This window comes from Manis pentadactyla, chromosome 12, assembly GCF_030020395.1.
Source record: "Manis pentadactyla isolate mManPen7 chromosome 12, mManPen7.hap1, whole genome shotgun sequence".
Taxonomy (NCBI): Eukaryota; Metazoa; Chordata; class Mammalia; order Pholidota; family Manidae; genus Manis; species Manis pentadactyla.
This window is the reverse complement of record NC_080030.1, coordinates 55,616,379-55,642,746: the sequence shown is the minus strand read 5'-3', so window position 1 is coordinate 55,642,746 and position 26,368 is coordinate 55,616,379. Positions and strand designations below refer to the sequence as shown.

Genomic DNA, 26,368 nt, shown 5'->3' with positions numbered 1-26,368 from the left:
TGTATTTCTAATTCTGATTTCAATTCAAATATCCTAGGAAAAGTTCATGCACATATATGTGAGTATCTGGTTTGGTGGGAAGAAGATAAGAAGATAATAGTAGAAGGATAATGAAGAAGCTTAATTGTCCCCACTTTAGCATATAATTCTAATTGTGATACATATGAAAATGTACACAGTTGAGCAGAGGCTCTAAAACTTACTAAATACTATTTCGAAGGGCAAAACAGAAGTCAGCAAATTGAATTTTTAGGAAGCAAAGGTAAAACTCTGAGCTTAAGACCAAATAAATAGAAGGGATGCACTTCCAAAATTGGGGAATAATGAAAAAGGGCTCTTCTACAAAAGCAAAAACACTGATAAAAATTGTCAATCTTTTTAAGAACTCTGAAAATTAGTAAAAGGATTCCAACAATCCAGCAGGTAGTCATGAAAAACATTTGAGTCTTGGTAAAAAAGCACACTTTGTGAAGTTTTAAACTGCCCTGTTTCCATTACCCTCTTGACAGCTCCATGGCAGCCTTAAAAACCGAGACTCATAACTCTGTGAAAACCAGCAGGCTAGCAGTCACTGGATAGGGCAGAATGGGTTCAGAGTGTCTCTCCAAAGACCCATCTCCAGAGAAATGCCACTATATGACCTAAGTGGAAGTCCTTAAAAAGCACCATTCTCAGGTCGTGTCTTTATTTGATGTGACTCACAGCCAGCTGTGTGAATATATTCCTCAAAATTAATGTCAAAAACAATCTATGGCAAATTAGGCAGTGACACAAATTAGAACAAACAAGGGACTGACCAAAAAATTAAAAGGAAAAACTGGGAAATGACATGTCTGTCAGATACTCTGAAAAGCTCCGACACATTCCTAGAAATCTAGAGAGCTGTGTTCATGCACAAGATTGTGTGTATTCCCAGTGAAGACCAGAGAATGCTCTAATCTTTTTCTTTTAGCCAACCCTGAAAATTTGCATAAGCAGAAAGTGACGTCAAAGCAATGCAAAGTTATAAAGAGCCTACTGAAGCATTGAAAATGTGTCCCAAAACACACACAGAGTCCCCTGCAAAAGGCTGCAGGACTTGGTTCCATGTTCTTAAGGAAATCTCTGTCTATCATTAACTGACCACTAAGCTAACCAAACAGACACCTCAGTGGTTGCATACAGAAAATACAGACTTTACAGAATTACTGAAGAAAAGTCACTAACTGAACAAAGAGCAACAGTAATAAAAAAATGACAAACCTGGGATGGGGATGGGGTTAGAGAATCTGATTTCCAGGTTTGTCACATTATTATCTTAAATGTTCAGTTCTCAACAAAAAATTATGAGACAGGTAAAGAAACAGTGAAGAATAACCTTATACAAGAGTCAAAGAATTCAACAGACATTGCCTGAGAAAGCTCAGAGATTAGATTTACTAGAAAAAGATTTTAAGTCAGTCTGTGCATGATAAAAGACCTACATGAAACCATGTCTAAAGAATTAAGAGAAAGTATGAGAATGATTATCTCAGCAAAGAGAAAGTATCAATAAAAAGAAATTAAATATAAATTCTGGAGTTGAAAAGTACAATATGCTCATGTGAGAGGCAAATAGTATATTTGAAATGGCAGAGGGACGCCTCAACTCTTAAATAAATTAAGATTATCTATTCTGAGGGACAGAAAAGAAAAAGAATGAAGAAAAATGTCAGAACCTCAGAAAACCATGGAATGCTTTCAAGTGTACTAACATATGCATACTGGGAATTGCAGAAGGAAAGGAAACAGAAAAAGGGGTGAAAATATTAATTCAGCCCCCAAAAAGAGAGGAATAAAGGAATAAAGGGACAACAGAAGTCATCAGACATAAAACTAAACTGTCCACTTAATTCTACCTTATCAGTAATTACATTAAATGTAAATGAATTAAAAACTCCAAACAGAATGCAAAGATCATTAGAACAAACAAAAACAAAACAAAACCATGATCCAATTATATGCTGGCCTACAAGAGGAACAATTTAAACACACACACACAAAAAGCTGACAAGGATGAAAAAGATATGCCATATAAAGAAATTTGAAGAGAGGAGTGGCTATACTGATATCAGAAAAACAGAATTTCATACAAAAACTATTAGTAGAGACAAAGGACAGGAAGACACAAATAAGTATAAATAAATATACACCTAAAACAGTCTCAAAATACAAAAGGCAACTGACAGAATTGAAAGGTGAAATGGACAACTCAACAACAGTTGGAGACTTGAATATCCCACTTTTGACAATGAAAAGAACTAGGCAGATGAAAACAGAAGACTTGATCAACACTATAAGCCAACTAAATCTAACAGGTATCTATAGAATACTCCACCTGACAACAGCAGTACATATTCTTACATGTACACAGAACATTCTCTAAGATAGGCAATACACTAGGCCATAAAATAAGCCTTTAAGAAAATCCAAAATTAAAAAGTATGTTCTACACCACAATGGAATAAAAAGAGGTATCAGTCACAGGAAGACATTTGGGAAATTCACAAATATGTGGAAATTAACACATTCCTAAATAACCAATTATAGCAGAAGATGCTTTTATTGAGAAGAAAAAATCAAATCAATAACCTAACATTATAATTTAAACTAGAAAAATAAAACTAAGCCCAAAGCAAGAAGGAAATAACTGTAAATATTAGAAAACAGCAAATAGAAAAATAATAGAGAAAATTCATGAGACCAAACATCGGTTCTTTGAATATCAGGAAAACTAACAAAACTTTAGCTAGACTGACCAAGGGATGAAAAAATAAAGGTAATATGCAAATTAATAAAATCAGGAATGAAAGAGGAGTATCACTATTGTCCTTAGAGAAATAAAAAGTATTATGAGGAGTGCTATTATTAACTGTATGCTTAAAGAGACTGAATCAAAAAACTTTTCACAAAGAAAAGCCCAGGCACAAAATGCATCAATGGTGAATTGTTCCAAATGTTTAAAGAGAAATAATATCAATCTTTCACAAATTTTTCCAAAAAAGTAAAAGCGAAAAGAACACTTTCCAACTCATTCTATGGTTATTACTAAACTAGGTGAGAAAAGAAAACTACAGGCCAAGATCTCTCATGAAAAAAGCATCAACAAAGTACTATTATACAGAATCTACAGCATATAAAAAGGATTATACACCATGACCAAGTGGGATTTATCCCAAAACTGACAGGCTGGTTTAACATATGAAAAGCAGTTTATATACTAGACCACATTAATAGCATTAAGGACAAAACTCACACAATCATCTCAATAGATACAGAAAAAGCATTTAACAAAATCCAACATCTTTTTATGATAAAAACACTCAACAAACTAAGAATAGAGGGGAACTTCCTCAACCAGATAAAGGTTATGCACAAAAAACACTAAGCTAACAACATAATGGTGAAAGACTGGAAGTTTTCCCTCTACAATTAGGAATAAGACAAGACAAAGACATCCACTCTTGCCACTTCAACAGTGCACTGGAGACTGGCCAAGAAATCAGAAGTGGTAGGAGAAGATATTTTCAAATCATACATCTGCTAAGGGGTTAATATTCAAAATATATAAAGGGCTTACACAACTTAATACCAAAAACAACCCAATTAAAAAATGGGCCAAGGACTTGAATAGACAGTTTTCCCAAAAATACATACAGATGGTCAACAGACACAAGAAAAGACACTCAACATCACTAAGCATCAGGAAAATGCAGATCAAAACCACAATGAGATATCACCACATACTTGTCAGATTGGCCATCATTCAAAATAATGAGTGTTTGCTAGGATGTCAGGAAAAGGGAACACTACCTAGCACACTGTTGGTGGGAATGTAAATTGATGCAGCTACTATGGAAAGCAGTAAGGAGGTTCCTCAAAAATTAAGAGAACTACTGTATGATCCAGCAATTCCACTTCTAGGAATTTATCCAAAGAAAATGAAAACACCAAACTGATGCATTCTTATGTTCACTGCAGCATTACTGACAATAACCAAGATAGGGAAGCAACCTATGTGTCCACCAATGGATGAATGGATAAAGATGTGGTACATATGTATATGTATTAATCAGCCATAAAAAAGAATGAAACCATACCATTTGCAACATGGATGGTTCTAGAGGGCATTAAGTTAAATGAAATAAGTCAGACAAAGACAAATACTGTATGATTTCACTTATAAGTGGCATCATAAAAACAAAACAGAAAAGATTCATAGATACAGGAAATAAACTATTGATTACCAGAGGGAGCAGAGGTATTGGGAGGGGTGAGCAAAATAGGTAAAGGGGATTAAGAGGTACAAAACTCCAGTTACAAAATAAATGAGTTAAGGGGAGATAATACATAGCATAGGGAATATAGTCAATAATACTGTAATAACCTTGTACAGTGACAGACAGTAAGTAAATTTACCATGGGGGTGATTTCATAATATATAAAAATGAAAAATCACTGTAATGTACCTGAAACTAATAAGATACTGTGTTAATTATAATTCAATTAACAAAAGAAGAAGAAAATGGGTAAAGGATTTGAACAGATTCTCCAAAGATGATCTATGTATATGAATAGCACTTCAAAAGATACTCACATCATTAGTCATTAAGGAAATGCAAATCAAAATCACAAGATCCCACTTCCCACCCACTAGGATGCCTATGATGAAAAGACAGTAACATATGTTGGTGAAGATGTGGAGAAACTGAAAACCTCATACATGGTTGTAGGATTTTAAAATGGTTCAATCACTTTGAAGAATACTTTGGTAGTTCTTTAAAATGTTAAACATAGACATCATATGATGCAGCAATTCTGCTACTCAATATATACCCAAGAGAACTGAAAACATATACACACAAAAATCTGTATGTGAATGTTCATATAACACTATTCATAACAGCTAAAAATGGAAGCAACTCAAAAGTTCATCAGTGAGTTAATGTGTGGTGTATCTATATAGTAGAATATTATTGTCAAAAAAAGGAATGAAAATATGATGCATCAACAACATGGATGAATCTTGAAGACATCATGGTAAGTGAAAGCTGCCAGATACAAAGGGTCACATATGATTGAATTTATGTAAAATGCCAAGAATAGGCAAATGCATAGAGATAGAAAGTAGATTAGTATTTGTCAGGAGCTAGAGAGAGAAAGGGCAAATGGAGTGGCGGGGGTTGCTACTGAGTATGGGATTTCTTTTTGGGGTGATAAATCATCCCAAATTTTTTAAAATTAGAGAATAATGATGGTTGCAAAACAGTGAATATACTAAAAGCCACTGACTTGTTAGGCTTTAAAAATATACTTTATGTGAATTATATCAAAGTAAGACATAAAAAAAGAACATCATAGAAATTATGCTTATGGTAGTTGAAATTGGTTATGATGAATAAAGCAACAGATACAAACAAAAATAAAGAGAAGGAGACCATAGCTCTCCATGTCAGAGAGGAAAGCCTTGATTCTGGCTCTGGACATGACAAAAGAGGTTAGACTGTGAAAATATAATGAAAGAGAAAGCAATACATGTGGAACATGAGAGAAAAAGATAAGCTTAATAAGCTCTTACCTAAGGTTTTCTTGGTAAGAACTAAGCATCTGGTATTACAAGTGATAGAAAAATTAAAGTGGAAAGGCTCAAAGACTGGGGAAGACAGGAACTTTATTGAGCTGTACTAACTTTTAGGTTCTTTGGTTTACCAAACAGTTAAGAGCCTAAGCACTTATTATAATGATTTTTCTAGTGGTATGGATAAAAGAAAGAATAATTAATATTAGAAACATTAATTGAGGAGTCATTCATACTTAACCATCGGCTCCAACTTAAAGTATATACACTGAGCTTTAACATAGGTCTCAAGAGGAAGGGACAAAGCCCAAGCACCTCATTCTTGGGTGATATTCACCATTACCTTCTCATTCCTTCACTCCGGTTCTTCAAACAGCTGTCTGTGGCATGTGGGTAGCATAGTTTGAAGGGTAGCAGGTGTTTGTAATTTCCTTTCTCAAGGTCACAGGTGACTCTGCCAGTGAACTAGATAAACCACAGCTTCTGGGCCCCTTTCTTCCCACCAAACCCCAAGATCCCCTTCTCACATCCAGTTTACTCTCTGCTACTTCAACCCACCCCATAACTAACAGAATTGAAAACACACTATTCCCAGAAAATCTTTTGACACTGTCCACTAACTTCAAACCATATCTGATTAAAATTTACTGGTAGGTGGATGGGATGTTTTCAGAACAATTTTTGAAACTAGTTTTGTTAGGTAACTTCCATGGTAGATGTATTAAGATGGAGGAATCTGTATATGGCTATGTCCCCTTCTCAAATCAAGCCTTCGAGACCCTTTTTGGCTGTCATTCTGGTCAGCTTTTCTTCTAATGCTCAGTTGTCTATAACTTTCATTACCACTGTCTGCGTAATCCCATTACAAGTTATAGTGATGACACAATGATTGTATGAGATAACAGAGTATCTAGCAGGGCTTTTAAAACTATAAATTGTTTTTATAAGTGTTAATTGTTGTGAATATTACCTTCACTGCTCCCAACTTCCACAGAATCTGCCTTGTACCACTGAGTGACAGAGTTTAATGTTTTATTCACATAAACTGATTCTGCTTTTAGGGAGTTAGTATTTTTGGCTCATCTACAATAATGCATTAACATATTCAATTTAAGTTTATCTAGAAGACCCTTAAAGACTTTCTGTGTTTCAGTTTCCTACTGGTAAATGATGATAATAGCAATTTTATTGTTTAGAATTATTATGACATTTAAGTGAGATAACCTACATAAAAAAGTTTGCTTAGCGCATGGTACACAGTAAGTGCCTGATAAATGCTGGTTATAACTATTATTACTAAACTCCTAAAGTTCTTCAAGATATCAAACAGGAATGATGCTTTGTCATAAAAGTTTTTTGTAGAACACACACAACTATAAACATGACTATATTTTCAAAACAAATATAGACCTGCTAACTCCAACTCCATTTCTTAAAACAAAAGTTTTATTTCTAGATTTGACAAAATAAGCTTTGAACCCACCAAATGCCTTCAGAGGAGTCTGCTCATGCTGCCATAAGATATTACCAGGCAGAGATCTGGTTACAAGAAAACTTTATGTAAAGTTTTATTAAAACCACTGAACAAAAAAAGTGTCATTTCCCCTAGGGATTTATCTCAATCTTTATGCATCAAACTAATCTGTGACCCGATATGTGTTATACCAAGAGGTGTCTGAATTACTGACTGCTGTGCTGCTGAAGACTGTTCTCTAGGGACATGGAGATGATGGAAGGATAAAGAGCATCAGAGGAAGAAGAAACTTGTCAAATTGTGTATGTTAAGAGAAAAAAATAATGTATGGATCATTAGCAGTGGCAGATGATAAATGTCCATCTAAGCAGGAAAAATAGAACACTAATTTGATAACTTTTGATTAAATTTCCTCCAAAATGGAAAATAATATTGACCTAAGATGATGAGTGTTAACTTTTTCTTTTTTTATAATCATTTCCTTCATTTTATGGCATGATCAACTCAAGTTTTGGTTTCTGCTATGCACTGTATTAATGCTTCTTTAAATGGATCATGTTTTATACTAACTAGAAGTAAAATTTCAAGTAACCACCAAATCTTATTTTAAAAGACATGGAAGTAGACACTTTGCTAAAGCACAATGAATGCAACATTGAAATTGCTTTTAAATAATATCTCCCAAACAAAATGGCTTATAAATAAAAAATTGTCCACCAGTAAAGAAATTATTGCCATTTTGATTAAGTTCACTGTTCAATATTTTTCTAAAGTTTTGAATAAATATAACCAATAAGGGACATTGTAAAATTTGTCAATTTTGGGAGTTTGGGAGAGAGCTGTTGTCATAGCTCAAAGAAATCAGGATTCAACAGAATTTTAACAGGCAGGATATTGACTCAAAATAAAATGATGAAATCTAACAAAGATAAATGGGCAACTTTGAATTTACAGTTAAACTGTAACAGCTAATAGCTGAGAGATTACTGTGTACTAGACACTGTACTCAGTACTTGAAACAACAGAACAACATGAATGAGATTGGCAGTATTATTATCTCCATTCTAGAGATGAGAATACTAGGGCACAAAGAGGTAAATAATGTCTTGACAGCACATCTTTAAACAATCAAGGAGTTATGGTAGGTCATAATTCAGTATCAAATACAGAAACCAGTAATACCATATTTTTCATATCACAATTAGAATATTAAGTCCAGTTCTGGATGCCACCTTTCCAAAAAATGTGAACAAACTGGATTGAAATTAACATAGATTAAGGTAAGTAAAAGAAAATGGATATATTTAGCCTAAGAATAAGAGGATCAAGATGAAAAGACACTCTCAAACATAGTAAGAGCTTCATTTATAAAACAGGAAAATGATTTGCTCTATGATATTGTCTAGAAGCAGAGTAGAGCTAAGATACTAATCATTTGTAGTAAAGTACAATACTTTAATAATTAATGAAAACACAGGGTAGTGTTTATAAGGCAGAACTAGTTTTTATATTCCAGGAAAGAATGCATCCAAAAGTAAGGGAACTTCTTTAGTAGCCAGTAACAATCTTTTTCATATGTTGATGCTGAATGACTAGAAATGTACAGATTAGAAATATTTTGATACTCTTATCACAATATCCCATTATTAGCAGATAATGTAGTCTTTGTAAAAGTCTTGATGCCATATCAAGAACACAGAGGCTCTTAGATAACATTTTAATTAAAAAAGAAAACTACCTCCTGATTCTGTATTTACTATCTGTGTCATCCTAGACAAGCCTCTTCATGTCTAAGTGTCTCAGTTCATAATATATAAAATGTGAATAACAGTACCTAAGAATTAAGCAGATGAAAATATAAAGATATACTATGACACAGCAAACATTCTATACATGTATATCATTAATGTTCACAACAAGGCATTAAAGAGTTAAATAATAATATGACATAATTATGATTAATTTACCCTTGGAGATTCATGATCATTATGAATATCAGTAATATAATAACTAGTGATATAATATGCAATGAATTGTAGGATGTTCTGGTTGTAGTGAACAAGAACATGCAAAATCCCTCTCAATGGAGTTTGCATTTTACTAGAGGGCAGAAAATTCGCTAATATTTTTTATAGGCTTTTCTGCTGTAAGGCCTCAAGTTCTGTAAAACCATGATCTAAATATAACAGGACTTATGGAAAAAATGTGTTTGTTACAGACTACTTAAAATCTATGAAACTTTGTAATTAGAGTGCTGACAGAAATAATAACAATCCTGATCAAAGTATAAATTCGGATTAAATCTTTGCTTGCATTTGTATCCAGTATTGCTGTCACATCAATTCTAATCTTCTACAGTCTTACACACTAGCATCTGTGAGACCTTTGAAATACAAGTCCTAGAAATAATTTAACAGAGACCAGTTTATGAAAACAAAGACCCAAACCAGGTCTTAGACTTCATATTCTATATATATGTCCATTTCATGGCAGCCCTTTTGGAAAAATGCTTTCTTTTGTGAAATAAGTGTGTAACATATACACAGGGCTAAGTTAACTGCTATTCTATTTTCCATCCTCCTCCCATGACAGGTTCCCTGTATTGCTTCCAATTCACCATGCCTCCAAGTGTGATCAACTAGCTTCCTTTCTAGGGCCCTGTCCTAAGTTCCCCAAAACATTTCTAGTTACCTATTATAGAACCAAAACTTCCTCCATTTCCATACTTCCCTGGCTTCCCAGATGCTACACTATACCTCATCTCTTATGCCTCTCTCCTCTATTTATCTTCTGTGAGGGTTCTTCGAACCTTTTGAATATGGACACCTGAAGCCCAGCTTGGCTCTGCTCCTATTTATCCCTATAGTTTCAGCATATTTTCATTTAATTATCTAAGCAGTATCTACTGACAGTCTGTGAACAGTGGTCATGTAAGACATAGTCATTGCTTTCATAGAACTTAAAGCCTGTTGGGGAGGACAGTAGGTAAACAAGAAAACATCTAAATAAAAAATGACAAATTGGGGTATTAAGGAGGATAAAACAAGGTGCAGTAATAAACACTAAGTGTGGAGTATCCACTTTTGATAGAGTGGTGAAGGAAGATCCTTTGAAAAGTTGACATTTACTGGGATCTAAAGATTTTGCCAGTTAGGCAAAAAAGTGTATACTTTACTGGCAGAGAGACCAAATGTTTAAAGGCTTATGGGTGAGTGGGAGAAAGCTTGGCTATCTTCAAGAAACTCACAGCAGTAAGTATCAAGGGAAAAATGTCTAAGAAAAACATAAATGCCAGTATAGTATGCTAATGGGAAAAATCAACATAAGCTTCATAATTTACAAAATTGGGAGAAAAAAACTAATATGCAGTTACTTAAGAAAAATGTTACATTATGGATGACTCACAGGCGGTTTTAAAGGAGAATCGTTTTGCATTTATATTTGAATTTCAATAGAGCTGCTTTGAATTGCTACTTTATTGATAAGTGAAAGCAGATTCTTTTATGACAAGTTATAAAAACTTAGAGTTTATCAGTTCCCTCTCCACCCTGCAATTACCTACAGGGATTGGCCCCAGGTTCTATTTTATGAGTTTTATAGGGGCACATTCACCCCAGTTTTACATACTATGAATTCCTGGAAAATTCTATAGATTGGAGAAAATAAAGTACTTCCTTTGGATCGAAGACATTTTACTTGAACTGAAGTATTAACTGCCCTGAATATTATGTTAAAATGTGAGAGGCATTTTACATAAATATATAATGTATATTATACTAGCGTATAATAATGAAATATGTAGCAATCTTGTGATTGCTCCTAGAGTAGACTCAACAATGACAACAATCTAAGAACAAAACAACTCAAAATGTTGTAGCATACATACAGATATCATATAATCCCAAAGTGTCTCAAAATAAAATTTAATTTGTATGATTCAGATCAATACATTTATGAAGTTTAGTATCAAAGGCAAGCAACATCATGAACATCTTAGTTTAAATAAATAAAACACATTAGTTTATTACTGATGAAAATTATGTGACAAAAATTTATCAATTAGAAGTCTAGAAGGAGTATAACTGCAGAATGAATGAATGAATAGCTTGCTAAATTGGCCTTATAACAAGAACAGTGAATCAACATTTAAATTTCCAATCAAGATAGGATATTTTAATTCATATTAATGCAATATTTAGATGAGTGGCAAAAATGTTCCACAACTGGTGTAATCCTGAGGAGACAACCTGAAATTTGTTTCAATCTGTTCTGGCCAATTTTGTTCAACTTGCTGGGTGTGTAGGCCTCTGTGAAAATCCAAGCTGTAATTTTATAAATTACCAAAAAATGCATTTGTTAAAAGAAAATTTGTTCTCATTAATGGGGTTTGTGGGATCACTGAATAAAATAAGAAAGGAGTAATATTAATTACAGGTTTGGAATGTAGAAGCTTTACAACAATCAGCAATTAATAACAATAGGCCATATTAATGTTATTTGAGTTTTCTATCCATTTCAACTGATTCAAAAACAATTCACCCAAAATCACTAAAAATTTTTATGTATTCGGCATGGCTTACCATGTTTTAATTCGACCACAAAATATGAAAAGCTAAGGGCACTGCTGTGCATATGATCATACATTAAAGGGAAGAGTTGTTTTAACTATATTCCTCATGTAGTAACCTCAAATAAGAAAAGACCAAACTTCTGCGGGGAAGATTTCCTTATGCTAGTTGCTGTTTCTTTTTGATTTCCAAATATGACCTTCATTTAAAGTAAATATGGGATTTAGGCCTGTGCTGACTTAACTATTAACTAACTTTTACACCTGCCTTTCAGGGCTCACACAATGGCCTTAGATCAATCTGGGTCTCATATTATCCTTAGTTTGCTGCAGGCTATAAACAGGGGCAGCACCTAGTTCTTAAAGTGGTATGATCTAATTATTGTCATATATCTAATATCATGATTGTCTAATAATTGTCTTGCTGTTCCTATAATAGTGTCTGAGTGAATACTGTTTGCGATAAAAATCAGTGAAAAGAAAGCCATACACTGAACCATCATAAATGAACCAGGGCATTAGGTATAAAGAAAAGAAAAGAAAAATCTATATAAGAGCAGGTAAAACAAGTTACCTATACAAAAGAATAACTATCAGGCTGATGTTCAATGTCTCTCCTGAAATACTAAATGCCAGAAGGCAAAAGATGATCAATTTTCATGTTTGGAGGAGAGGTTATGTCCAAATAATTAAAAACCCTGGCAAGCTGTCTCCTGTAAAGATAGCTGATATTTTAAAATATGTAGACTCAGATAATATAACTTTCAATTTATATTTCTTGAATATAAATTAATAGCTCAAAATGCAAAAAAAAAAAAAAAAAGAAAAAGAACAGGGATTATAGCCACTTGAAAAGTGAGGTTTGACTTTTTTTGATGGAGAGGTTATGCCATGTGTGAATATCCTATTTTACTTCCTATCAAAGTCATCTCAAAAACATATATGGTATTATTTATGTCAGAAAGAAAAGAATCCCAAACAAAAAAATTAAAGTTAATGTAATAAGAGAAAAAAAAGAAAAGAAATGAAAACCGTAGTTAAAAATAAAGTAAGAGAGAACACAGAGGGACAGAGGTGACTTTGTTCTCAGGCTAAACTGTATTTCAAGAACACGGCATCACATTATGGTGCTATACAATCAATCTATCCTCTGTAACCATATCTTTACTGAAAAGTCCATTCCAAATTGGAATGTCAAGAAATGCATCTTTCCCTGTTATAGAAGCTTGGAGAAATCTCATTTCTCTCACCTGGTGAACAGTTGTAACTGGGATCTAGCACTCTCCAAGACCCAACCCATTAGGGAGAGGAGAGTGATAATGTGTAGAGAAGGTGAGCTGGAAACTGGTGGTTAGGTATGAGGTCAGAAAGTCATTCAGTACCCCAGCTTCAGCCATTCTGAAATTATGCTCCATTTCTTCTCTAATTTATTCTTAAGACCCCAGGAGTATGCCTCCTCTTTGAGCCAGTACAGTTTACAAAGTGTGAACTTAAAAATATCCCACTTTGTTAAATTTTTAGACAGACTTTTTCCTATTTCTTTTATCTCTAAATATTTTTTTCTCTTAAACCTTATAAGGAAAATAAGGGAACTTAAGTACAGGAGGGAAATTAGGTAAAATTATATTTCTGTAAAAATCAGACTTTACCTGTCCTGGGGACTAGAGGTCCCTGGGTAATGAACAGACTTATGCTCCCACTTATAAGTTATAGAGAAAGGGCCAAAGTTAACTGTCAGCTGGGGGAACTATGGGAGATGAGGCAGTAGTTTATAATCAAGATAGGAAAAGAGCTCAGGAAAACACATAAAAAACGAAGAGGCTCAAGTCAAAACATAGGGAACTAAGGGGTGTTTAGGGAGTGCTTGTATAATAAACCAAGTGTACTAAAACTTACTCACTGCACAGTGTCGAGATGTTATTAATACATTAGGAACTATCATTTAATAATATAACGAAAAACATAATCAAAAGGTCAACAATACCTAAACTATTATGTACTGGGTATTATTCCTAATTCATTAGAGTCATTTTGAAATTAGGGCAAATACCATAAATATTAATACATTATTAATACCAACTCTGCCAGGTTGCACTTTTCTGAGTTCCAGAAAGTTAAAAAAACAAAAATGCAAACACAGATACCACAGATCATGCTTAGTGAAGAGTAAGATATATTCTAGTCTGTATCATCTTATGAATTAAGTGGGAACTAGCAACTGATACATATTTATACAAATAAATTCAAGATTAAAAGGAAAGTTTGTCTTCCTTCTATATTATCTTTTATAATTATTTTTAATGTAAATAGCTACTGTAATTGTTAAAAGCCTTTTGTCTGGTAGTAATAGGAGAGGGACAAAAGATTTCACTTTTATCATAATTAAACAGTAATCCATAGGAAAAATGAAACATAATGGTCCTCTTTTACTAGTACAAAATATTCACTCTAAATAATAATGCAATGCACAAAATAACATTTTTTTAAAAGGGTATAAATCAATTTGCATAAGACTTACTTTATTAAAAGTATAAAGTATTTTTAAATTAAAAAATATTATTTATTACATTAATATAAACAAGTACCTGTAAAAATGATACCATATCTTATTTTCCTATATCTTGGTAAAAACTAGTACATTTTCTTCATTAATTAGAAAACGTAAACTTAATTTTCTTGAAGGCATATATCTTTTGGCAAAGGGGAGGTTATACAAGTTTTCTACAATGGCATTTTGTGTCACTATAACCAGCATCATTTTGTAGCTTATTAGTTTTAACAGTGCTGAAATAGACTGCCTTACCGTTGGTGCTGTATCTATGTGATGGTTACAAGGCTTTTTTTCTATGCTGACAGTCCCTGTGAAAAGAAAAGACTGTGAATATTTATTACACCTATCGATTTTATTTTGGAAAAATTTACATCGGTAAGACATGACTCCTACAGCTTACAAGAAAAAAGCCTCACTTGGATGACAGGATCCTTTTAAGTTGTATCATGAATTCTTCCATCAGAAATAGTTGGAGCGTTTGGCTAAGTGACCTGACTAATGGTGAGCCAGGCCAATTTTACCATTCAAGTGGCATTTAGTAGTAGCACAAGATGTGTCCATATCCTGCTCTCAGTTCAAAAATTTTACTATTAACTCCACTCTGCTGAATTTCTTCAAGTTTTTTGACTTGAGGTCATCAAGTGTTCATGAAGATATCAGAAAGGCTATGAAAGAACTTATTTTCCCAAAAAGAATGAATAAATTCTACTTGAATTTCTCTTTGATCATCTGGCCTCCTATTTTGACATATTCTGCTATTTATTCAATCACCACAGAGTGTGTCTCAAAAGTTCCCCTAATTCTTTCCTTTAAAATGATAGCATTGATTGCTAAGCTTGAGAAGAATCCTTTTATCACATGTGGATTTATCTTTTTGCTCCCAGTGTCCTCTATGCATTTCTTTGTAGTAAACCGCTTTTAAGGATGTAACACATTGTATCTCATCCTTAAAGCTAATGGTTAAAAGTCTAGCTCAAGTTAAAAAAGAACACAGGTGTGGGTCTCATTTACTTTACCATCTCTGTTCATCAGCAAACTAACATGTGAATTAGGATAATAGGATAGTTTGTTCAAATAATGGTAAATGCTATCACATGCAGGGCTGGTTAGAATTAAGAACTGCAATGTACTGTTAGGAGCAATTAGCAAAATTCCTAGTCGAAACGAAACACTAGTTCCTTTCATTTATAAGCATTTTACTCATCTTTCTTAAAGTATTGTAAGGGATTGAGATAGACACAAAAAACAATCACTGTTTTTCATTTTGCAGGAATATGTTCAAAATGAACAAAGCACCGTGAAATGTGAGTTTAAAAAAACCCACATTTTTGTTTCATTAAAAAAAATTCTCTGAACAGTATTGTTAGCCAGTGGAGTATATAGCACTATACTACCTTTATCCAATGAACTAGTGTTATTGAGTGGCTATTGGGTACTCAGTGATAAAAGATAAATTATAAAGGACAAATTATGATTTCTGACTTCAAAAGTCTAGTACAGAGAAGTCCTTTTATGAAGAAATACTACAGAGAAAATTAATAGTTTTGTCTTAAGTGTAATAAACTCTTCAAAGTAATTCTGATAGATATTTTTATTCATTAATATCAACTTAAATTAAAAAAACCCCAAGTAATCATATTAGAAAATTTTCAAGTAGTGTCAATTCTTACTGTAAATAAGATTTTAAAAATACTTAAATATACGGAAAATATGGTAAAATCCCCACTTTTCCAGCCCCCACTCTCTCACAACTCTGTCTAGCTGTTACCACTGAGAGTAGTCTGGCACGGCACACCGGCTTTTAAATAACAGTAGTCATAAAAAGGGTTCAGGAATTAGCAACTTCTAACATGTGTGTTCTCACTATTATAATCTGACTGCTATAAAATTGACCTATGGTGATTACTGATTCTAAAGTTCTTATCCAATTAGAAAGTAAGTTCAAAATGATGAAAATAAAAAACTAAAAAAACCCCAACTCTACATCCTCAGCTTATAAAATTACAAAGAAAAAAATACATATTTTACAGTTTCAATTTCAGGATAAAAATGGTTGAAAGCTAGAATTTTTAAAAGTGGATCATCCAGACATAATCTTAGTTTTAAATTTATATTGCCTTTTGAAATAATATCATTTGAAAATACAATCATATATGTTTGATCAAGCTTTCAGTAAAGAATATACAGAAAGGAATAAGCTTAAGGAAAAAATGTCCCAAAGTAGCTTCCTATTTGAAGTAAATTCTATCTAAAAAGCCTATATTTGCATGTTATTTTACTTTTATTAAGGTATAATGTAAGTGAAATTTTGCTGTGCTGGTTATTTTTATGTGTCAATTTGGCTAGGCCACAGTACCCAGATATCTGGCCAAGCATTCCAGATGTTTCTATGAAGATTTTTGAATGAGATTAGTAGACTTTGAGTAGACTGCTCTCCCACGATATGAGTGGGCTTCATCCAATCAATTGAAGGCCTTAACAAAAACAAAAGATGGACATCTCCTGAAAGGGGAAAATTTGTCAACAGACTGCTTTCATATTGAACTGTAACTCTTCCCTACGTCTCCAGCCTGCCAACCAACTGCAGATTTTTGACCTGCCAACCTCTATAATTGTGTGAACACATTCCTTAAAATAAATCTATCTACAGTTGACCCTTGAACAACATAGGTTTGAACTATGTGGGTCCAATTACTTGCAGACTTTTTCAGCAAATATATTAGAGAACTTTTGGAGATTTGAGAGAATTTGAAAGAACATTTTATATTTTCTAGCTTACTTTATTTTAAGAATACAATATATATTACATGTAACATACAAAATATGTGTGTTAACAGACTGTTTTTGTTATTGGTAAGGCTTCAGCAACAGTAGGCTAGTAGTAGCTAAGTTTCTGGGGAGCCAAAAGTTCTATGTGGGTTTTCACTGTGCAGGGACCAGTATCCCTCTCCCACCATGTTGTTCAAGGGTCAACTGTAAATACATATCCTACTGGTTCTGTTTCTCTGGAGAATGCTACCTAATACACTTATTTTCTGGGAAACATTAAGTAAAATCAAAAAACAGTTATTTGTATTTATTCTAGCCTAAATACTTGTTTGCTAGATGTATTAATTGTGCAGGATATAGTTAAAATGTCCAATCAATCGTGTGGTATTTTTATGTTAGAATACCTCAAAATGAACTTCAGAATATACAACTGTACAGCAAATCAATCTATCAAATATAAAATCAATGTGAATATATTTACTGCTAAAGTGTCCATCTGAGAATCCTTGATTTTTAATGTTTAGACAATTCATATTTAATACAATTACTGATATGTCTGTGTTTAAGTCTGCCATCTTGCTATTTTACTGTATCTATTTTGTTCCTTCTTTTCTACGCTCTTGGAATAATCAAATATTTTTACTATTCTATTTTATGTGCCTTGATGGCTTAATTTTTAGCTATACATCTTTATACTTTTTATGGTTAATCTACAGATTATAATACAAAACTTTATTACAGTATAACTTGAATTAGGACTTTCCACCTCATAAACCTTAAGCACATTATAACAGTATTATTCCATTTAGTCTATCAGTCTTTATGCTAGTTGTATTTTGCGTCTATAAATCTCATGCCAGTAATTGTTTGTCTTTTTTTAATAATGAAAAATATTAGTCTCTTACTAACATATATGTACATTAATAAATATATCCTACCCTATATTTATTCCTCCCAGTGTTTTCATTCCTTCCTGCAGATCCAAGCTGTCATCTGAGATCATTTTCTTTCAGAGTGATGAACCCCCTGTAGAATCTCTCATAGTGTAAATTTGCTAGTGACTAATTGTTTTTTTTTTCCAGAAAAGTCCTTAATAGGCATTCATTTATGAGTAATATTCTTCCTGGGTATTGAAATCTAGGTTGATAGCACTTTTCTTAAAAAAATTTTTTTTTCATTTATTCAGATAATCTTTTTTTCAGCAAAGTTTAATATTTTTCATTATTATACATCTTTTATCAGAGTAATCTCTTAATATTTCATATTTTGATACTATTGTAAATGGTATTAATTTTTAAACTTTTATTTCAACATCCATTTTATTGATCTCAAAGAACGAGCTTTTGATTTTATTCTGTTTTTCTGCCTATTTTTTAAATTGAATTATAGTTGATATATATTCTTATATTGCCTTCAAGTATACAACACAGTGATTCAATAGTTACCCATACTATTAAATCCTCATCCCACTAGGGCAGTTACTGTCAACACAGGAAGATGTTACAGAATCATTAACTATATTCTTCATGTGTACTGTGCCATCCTTGTAACAACTTGTATTATGACTGAGAATTTTGTGCCCCTTTATCCCCCTCACTCTTCCCACCTATCCACCCTAGTCCCTCCCTCATGGTAACAACCAGTCACTTCTCAGTGTCTCTGAGTCTACTGGCTCTTTTTTGTTTTTATAGTCCACAAGTAAGTGAAATCATGTGGTATTTGTCTTTCTCCACCTGGATAGCTATTTTCTTACAGCACTTCAATGGTTTTATTCCATTGTTTCTTATGAGGAGATCACCATTAGTTCTTGCTGTAATGCATTTTTTCTTCTGACTGCTTTTACAATTTCCCTTTAGGTTTCATTTTCTTAAGTTTAATTAAAAAAATGTACTTGGGTGTGGTTTCACTTATATATATCTTTCTTGGGGTTTGTTAAGCTTTCTATATCTATTAAGCTAATATCTTAGAAGACTCCTAGCCTATTATTTCTTCACCTTATTTTCTCTATTTTCCTTCTGAAATTTCAATTGCCCCTTTAGTATATTTGATGTAGTCACACAGGTCTGATGTTCATCTCCTTCTTGTACCACATGCTTCAATTTGGATAATTTTTATTTTCCTATTCTTATGTTCACTTATCCTTTCTTTCCACCTGCACTATCTGTGATTAAACCCATTTAATACATTTTTCTGTACAATTTCCATTCCTTTCTTAGGCTTCCAGTTCCCTGCTAAAATTCTCCATCTTTTTACTCATTGTGCCTGTTTCCTTAAAAATTATTTGACATATATATAAATGTTATTTTAAAGTTTTTGTTTGCAAATTCCAACATTTTGATCATTCCTTCTTTTTCTTATGATGGGTCACCAATTCCTTCCTGCTTATTAACACCTCATCATTCCTGGTTGTTGGTTAGACCTGCCAGACATATAATGAGTAGAAAATGAAATAGAAAATATCTTTCCCCAGAAAAGGTTCACACTTTCCTCTTTTAGAAAGCTATGGTGAGGGGTAGAGCTCTTTGCTCTAATGAGAAGTTGGCCTGGGTTGTTGCTTTAATTTCAGTGTATCTATTAAATGTCCAAAAAATAAGATCAGTTCCTCCTTCTACTCCTTCTAGGAAGACTTTGGGATATAAACTTCTAGAGATTAAGGGAATTCTCTGTGTTGTGTCAATTTCTTATGTCACTGGTTATGTTGCAAAAGTCCTGTGGGAGATAGCTGATGGCTAGAGAACTGACTTACATTAGGGGCATTTAAATTCCAATCCATCATGTTAAACCACATGGTCCTCAGAAGTTCAGTTGATTTCTGTTTTAGCAAAGTCACTCTGCCTACAAAAGGCTTGTTCTTCTCTGCTCTTCTGTGTCTCTATCTCAAGTAAATGCTCCCAAGTATAAAGTGACTTCTGGTCTCCACTTTATGGAGGACTTGTTCCTCTTTGGAATTTATTTCATTTAGACTTCTCTGGGTCCGTATTTTTCTGATGACTTTATTTTATATGAGATCTTCTCAATACTGCAGTAGAAGTGATGATCATTGCCAACCTTGTACACCACAGCTGGAAGCAAAACTCTACTTCCATTTAGTTTCATTGTTGCTTTTTATTTTTTCTCTTTTCTAGTTTCTGGTCAGTTTCAGAGCATATTCCTTTTTTTTGCTTGAATTTGTGTTTTCAGTTTTTACCAACCTTTCAATTTGCTATGTGGTTACTTTCCTAATTCTCAGAGTAATAAATACATTAGTAACTATTTATCCTAATAAAATATCTGAATCTCCCTCTAACCAAGATACTATACTTACCAATACCTCCTCACTCCACACAAAATTAAACTTTACAGGGCTTTTTCTTCTTTCTTTTACATAAATTCACAGTTGAGTTTAAATGCATGAAAGCACATAGGAATTTATAAAAGTGGTAAGCATGCATTTACAAAACAAAAAATACTGTACAAAGACTTAATGTTTATTCTATGCCTAAGTGAAAAATCTAATGTTTTCCCTTATGTCTTGAGATTTCTACTCTATTTTGTCATTTGGTTTAGAGTACCTGCTAAATCCTCACATATCCAAATATTCCTTCCTTTGTCAACAAATGTCTGATACTTTGTCTGAATAATAGATTTTTAGGTAAGAAATCCTTTACCTTGGTTTCCTGGACATGTTATTTCATGATCAGCCAGCTTCTAGAGGTTTAGATGAGAAGTCCAATTCTTATTTGACTCTCTTTCCAATGTAAGGAACATATTTTGTGAGATTTTTCCTTTAGGAAATCAGGAATTTCACCAGGGTTATCTGTAAGTGTGTCTTGGTTATAACTGATCTTTCTTGAGACTTGGTAAATCTTTTAATCTGCAGAGACTTGTTCTTTTGCTCAGGGAAATTTTAGGCTATTATTAATTTTGCAGTTTATTTTTACCTTCATAACTTTCTTCTTTATGATAATTGTTCCATTTAATCTCCTAGATGAACTTTTTTTTTTACTTTATCTAATGTGAAATTTGAAATTATGTAGTTTGGTTCCTTTCTAAAGGACTACAAAGACTAAGGCAAAAAGGATGGCAAACCCTGGAGAGTATATCAGAAGATAACATTTTTTCTGGGATCTCAGTGCTAGCATATCAGGCAAGGGGTGGTGATGGGAAGGCTCTGTTCTCCTTGGTACTGAGCAAGGGCCTGTTCAGGAAAAGGAGGTCTGTTCTGTAAGTGTAGGCAGAAAACGGGTTTTTCAGAATTCACTTAAGACTTTCAGACAGGAGAAGCTATAATTTCTCTGGGTAACTGGTTATATCTATCAGTTTAATGTTTGTAGTTCATCATGAGCCTGGGGGTCCTATGGACTACAATGAACCTAAAGGGGCCTATATGCAAAGGTATCTATATACCTGGAGGAATTCTTCCAAGCTCAGTCTTTGGGAGATGGCTGCGGCTGTAACTTGCAACAGATGAGACTTGAGAAGAGTAGCTTACTTCTGTGCCTCAGTAAAAGAGTAACAGTTGGACAGGTTTCTCTGTTTTTTGTTTTTTTTGCTATAACTCAGACTTCTATCAGTATAATTAGCACCACAAATCATGAACATGCAAGCAAAACTAACAACTCTTACAAGGAGCTTCAGTAATCTGAAGATGACCAAATAACCTCTAGGACTGGTAGTGCCACTGATGACAATGGAAGAATTAGGGTCTCTCTTAAATCAAAACAAAACAAAATCACTATTAAGAATTTTAAGATAGCTATTAACAAACAAGAAAGAGAACTCCATCTTTAAGGAAGGAAAAGTGGCTTTCAAAAAGTAAATCTAAAGATAGGTAACATGCCTAAGGTCACACAACCAATGAGCAAGTAGTACCATGACTGAAATCATGTATCTAAGTCATATACCCACCCTCCAGACCCATTTATGTGTGTGTTTGGACCCTGTGGTCAGGACCTCATTTTATTCATCTTTGCATTCACAGTGCTTAGTCCAAAAGCCTGAAACCCAGAAGGTCCTTAAGAGTTGACTCAAATATTAACAGACTGGGTTCATATGTTACAGTGCAGTGCTAACTGTGCACATAAGTCATCAGAATGAGTTAATATTTTGAGATTGTTTTCAAAAACATTAATTTACTACTTCCTTTGGTAATAATGTTTCCAAACTTACCATAAAATTTAAATACATTACTTAATATTTTTCCTAATTTCCCAGCCAACACACCCTAGAGAAGATTATGGAAGAAATTTTACTTTTTGGGACACATTTTAGGTATTTCATTTTGTAGAAAATAAGAACATGATGTTTGAGTCCATTTGTATGTGAATGATCTAAGAGCAGATTATACATATTTTTGGTTTCCCTAAGCTCTACCAACCTTCAATTCAGGACCATGAGCAAAGGAAAAAGAGAACAACGATGACCAAATTTATTACAAAAGAAAAAACAGGCAAGAATACATGCCAGATTCTGAAGCCAGAACATATATCCAGCAATCTTATGTATTGTCACCAAATGTTTATGCGCTACCCACTATGCACAAGGAACTGTACTAGGGATAGGAGAACCTCTATCTTCACTTGTATGACACCTTTTTAAGAATTACAACACACCTCATTTTATTATGCTTTGCAGATGTTGGGTTTTTTACAAAATTTCAAGTTTGTGGCAACCCTGTGTTGAGCAATTCTATAGGCACAATTTTTATAACAGCATTTGCTTATCTTGTGTCTTTGTGTCACATTTTGTTAATTTTTGAAATATTTCAAACTTTCTCATTATTACTGTATTTGTTGTGGTGACCCGTGTTCAGTGATCTTTGATGTTACTGCTGTAATTGTTTTAGAGTGCCAGTAACTGCGCCCATAAAAGACTGTGAATGTAATTACTAAACTTACATTGTTATGACTGCTCCACCCACTGGGTACTCATTATCTCTGTCTCCTCAGGCCTCCCTATTCCCTGAGACACAACAGTGTTGAAATTAGGCTAATCAATAATACTACAATGGCCTCTAAGGGTTCAAGCGAAGGGAAGAGTAAGATGTCTCTCACTGTAAATGATTAAGCCTTCTAAGGAAGGCATCAAAAGCTGAGTGAGCCCAAAAGCTATAACTCTTGTTCCAGTTAGCCAAGTTGTGAATGCAAAGGAGAGGATCTTGAAAGAAATTAAAAGTGCTACCAATGAACACAGGAATGATAAAAAAGCAAAAGAGCCTTATTGCTAATATGGAGAAAGTTTTAGCAGTCTGGATAGAAGATCAAACCAGCCATAATATTCCCTTAAGTCAAAGCCTAATCCGGAGCAAGGCCCTAACTCTTAAATTATATGAAGGCTGTAGGAGAAAAGTTTGAAGCTAGCAAAGAGTGGTGCATGAAGTTTAATGAAAAAGCTATCTCCATAATGGAAAAGTACAAGGTGAAACAGCAAGTGGTAATGTAGAACGTGAATCAAGTTATCCAGATCTAGCAAAGATCACTGATGAAGACAGCCACAACTAAACAACAGATTTTCAATGTAGATGAACCGCCTTCTATTGGCAGAAGATGCCATCTAGGACTTTCATAGCTAGAGAGGAGAAGTCAATAACTGGCTTCAAAGTTTCAAAGGACAGGCTGACTCTCGTTGGAGGTTAATGCAGCTGCTGACTTTAAACAAAAGCCAATGTTCATTTACACTTCCGAAACCCTAAGGCTATTACAAATTACATTAAATCTACCCTGCCTATGCTCTGTAAATAAATGGAACAACAAAGCTTGGAAGACAGCATATCTGTTTACAACATGGGTTAACTGAGTATTTTAAGCCCACTGTTGAGACCTACTGCTCAGAAAGAAAAGCTTTCTTTCAAAATACTACTGCTCACTGGCAATGCATCTGGTCACCCAGGAGCTCTATGATGTGCAGTGAGATTCACGAAGTTTTCATGCCTATTAATACAACATCCATTCTGCAGCCCATGGATCAAGCAGTAATTTTGACTTTCAAGTGTGATTATTAGAAGAAATACATTTTGTAAGACTTTAACTGCTATACATAGTGATTCCTCTGATGGATCTGGGCAAAACTGAAAACCTACTGGAAAGGATTCACCATTCCAGATGCCATTAAGAATATTTGTGATTCATTGAAAGAGGTCAAAACATTACTATAAAATAGGAGTTTGGAAAAAGCTGATTCAGCCCTCATAGGTGACTTTGAGGAGCTCCAGACTTCAGTAGAGGAAGTACTGGGATGTGGAGGAAACAGCATGAGAATTAGAATTAGAAGAGCAGCCCGATTGTGGCAATCTCATGATAAAACTTGAATGTATGAGGAGTTGCTTCTCATGGATGAGCAAAGAATGTTTTTCTGAGATGGAATCTACTGGTGAAGATGCTGTGAAGAGTGTTGAAATGACAAGAAAGGATTTCAAATACTTCATAAACTTAGCTGATAAAGCTATTGCAGTGTTTGAAAGGACTGACTCCAATTTTGAAAGAATTTCAACTATGGGTAAAATACTATGAAACATCACATGCTGCAGAGAAATCGTTCATGAAAGTAAGAGTCAGTCTACAAGCACTGTTGTTGTATTTTAACAAACTGCTTTCAGCAACCACCACCCTGAGCAATCAGCAGCTATCAACATCAAGGCAAGAACCTCTAGCAGCAAAAAAATTATGAGTCACTGGAAGATGTTATTATGGTTAGAATACTTGAACAATAAAGTATTTTTAAAGTTTTGTACATTCTTTAAGACACAATGCTATTGCACACTTAACAAATTTCAGTAGAGTGTAAATGTAACTTTTATATGCACTGAAAACCAAAAATTCATTTGACTAGCTTTATCATGATATTTACTTCATTGCAGTGGTTTGGAACTAAACCTGCATTATCTCTAAGTTATGCTTGTATTTGCTTCAGGCTCTATTATAACTATATGTTCTACTTGAGTTTTGAAAATTACCATTAATATCTATATAGGGCAGAGAAAGAATTATGCTTGGGTTATCTATGGTAGGAGAAAGTGAAGTAAAACATATTATATTCCAATAGAATACAGAGTTTTAGTTTAGAAGGCAGGTTTTTTTCTGCCAAACTTAAAGTTGTCTGTACTGAGATTGCACATCATTCTTAAGAACTGGAAAAGTAGTAAAACTTTCTCAGATAATATGACTTTATAGATAGAAGGTCCAAAAGAATCAATGCTAAAGTAATGTAGCCAATAACAACTAATAAATCATAAAGTTAGCACATTCTAAAATATGATATACAAAAATCAATATCCTTTACATATTTAAGCAAGATAGGAAATTTCATGGAGAAGAATATTCCATTAAAAGCAATATAAAAAATTATACTTGAACAGAAGAGGTGTGCACAACAGTATGAAGAAAATGTTAAAATACTTCTAAAACACATAAAAGTAGTCTTGAACAAATGGAAAGACATCCTTTGTTCTGAGATAATGTAACATCATATGGATGTCAATTCTCTCCAAGAGAATATATGAATTTACTGTGATGCCCCCCAAAAATCTTTTTTCTCTAGCACTAGACAAGTTGATTCTAAAATTCACAGAGAAGAATATGTAAGAACACTCTGGGGGAGTATGTCAGAAATTTCATAGAGAAGAATAAAATTCATAGAGAAGAATAATAAGAAAAATGCTGGGGGAAAGAAAAAAAGAGCAAAGAGTGGAAATAAATATTACCATAATGTACACTAAATACTCATTGTAAAAAGCCTCTGCAATAAAACAACACAGTAATGACACATGTAGACAAATAAACAAATGAATACATTAAAATGTTGAGAAAAAGATCCAAGAACTTGTGGAAAGCAAGTATGTGAAGAAGAGATATTTTTAAATACATGGCATTGGGACAATGGGGTGGATGTTTTGAAAAAGAAATTGGATCCATACCTCATACCATAAACCAGAACAATTAATTCTTAATGGTCATAGACTTAAATGTTAAAAATGAAGCAATACCAATCCTAAAGGCAAACACTGTGAGTTCGTTTATAAGCCTAGGTATGAGGAAAGCTTTTCTAAACAAAACTTTTGCACTGCAAATAAAAGCCAAACAAGAAACTGGGAGAAAATATTTGTAACCTATATTACTGACAAATGACAAGGCTCCCCATTACAGAAAGCAAAAACATACAAGTCTATGATTATGGTAATTTAAAGTTTGAATTGGAAGTAGGATAGACTCACTGGTTTTTAAAAACTTTATTTCCTAGATATGTCTTCTGAAAGGTCCTAGAAGCAATAAGTGTACTTAGCCACAGACTTTAATTTCTAAATTCCATCATCTACTAAATGATACCAGAGCTCATTGGAGAAATGACAGACTCCAACGTTGAGGCAGGGAAGCACAAGGTGAACCTAGGATATTATAAAAATAGAGTACTCAAAGGTTAATTGGTTCATATCAAAGG

At 33.5% G+C, this 26,368-nt stretch overlaps 1 protein-coding gene across 13 annotated transcripts in view; it reads right to left on the bottom strand.

The window, feature by feature from the left end:
* The window catches only part of AHI1 (Abelson helper integration site 1), a 203,759-nt gene that overhangs the window by 62,976 nt on the left and 114,415 nt on the right, over positions 1-26,368 (bottom strand). For 11 of the 13 annotated variants that reach the window (XR_008992750.1, XR_008992751.1, XR_008992754.1 and 8 more), the window contains exon 21: positions 14,441-14,496. The exons of the other annotated variants lie outside the window; for them this stretch is intronic. Coding sequence is in view for 5 of the 11 variants with exons in the window: in XM_057489249.1 (XP_057345232.1) it covers positions 14,441-14,496 (56 nt within the window). In the remaining 6 variants the exon portion in view is untranslated. The remainder of the gene's footprint in view (positions 1-14,440; positions 14,497-26,368) is intronic. 13 annotated transcript variants of the gene reach the window in all.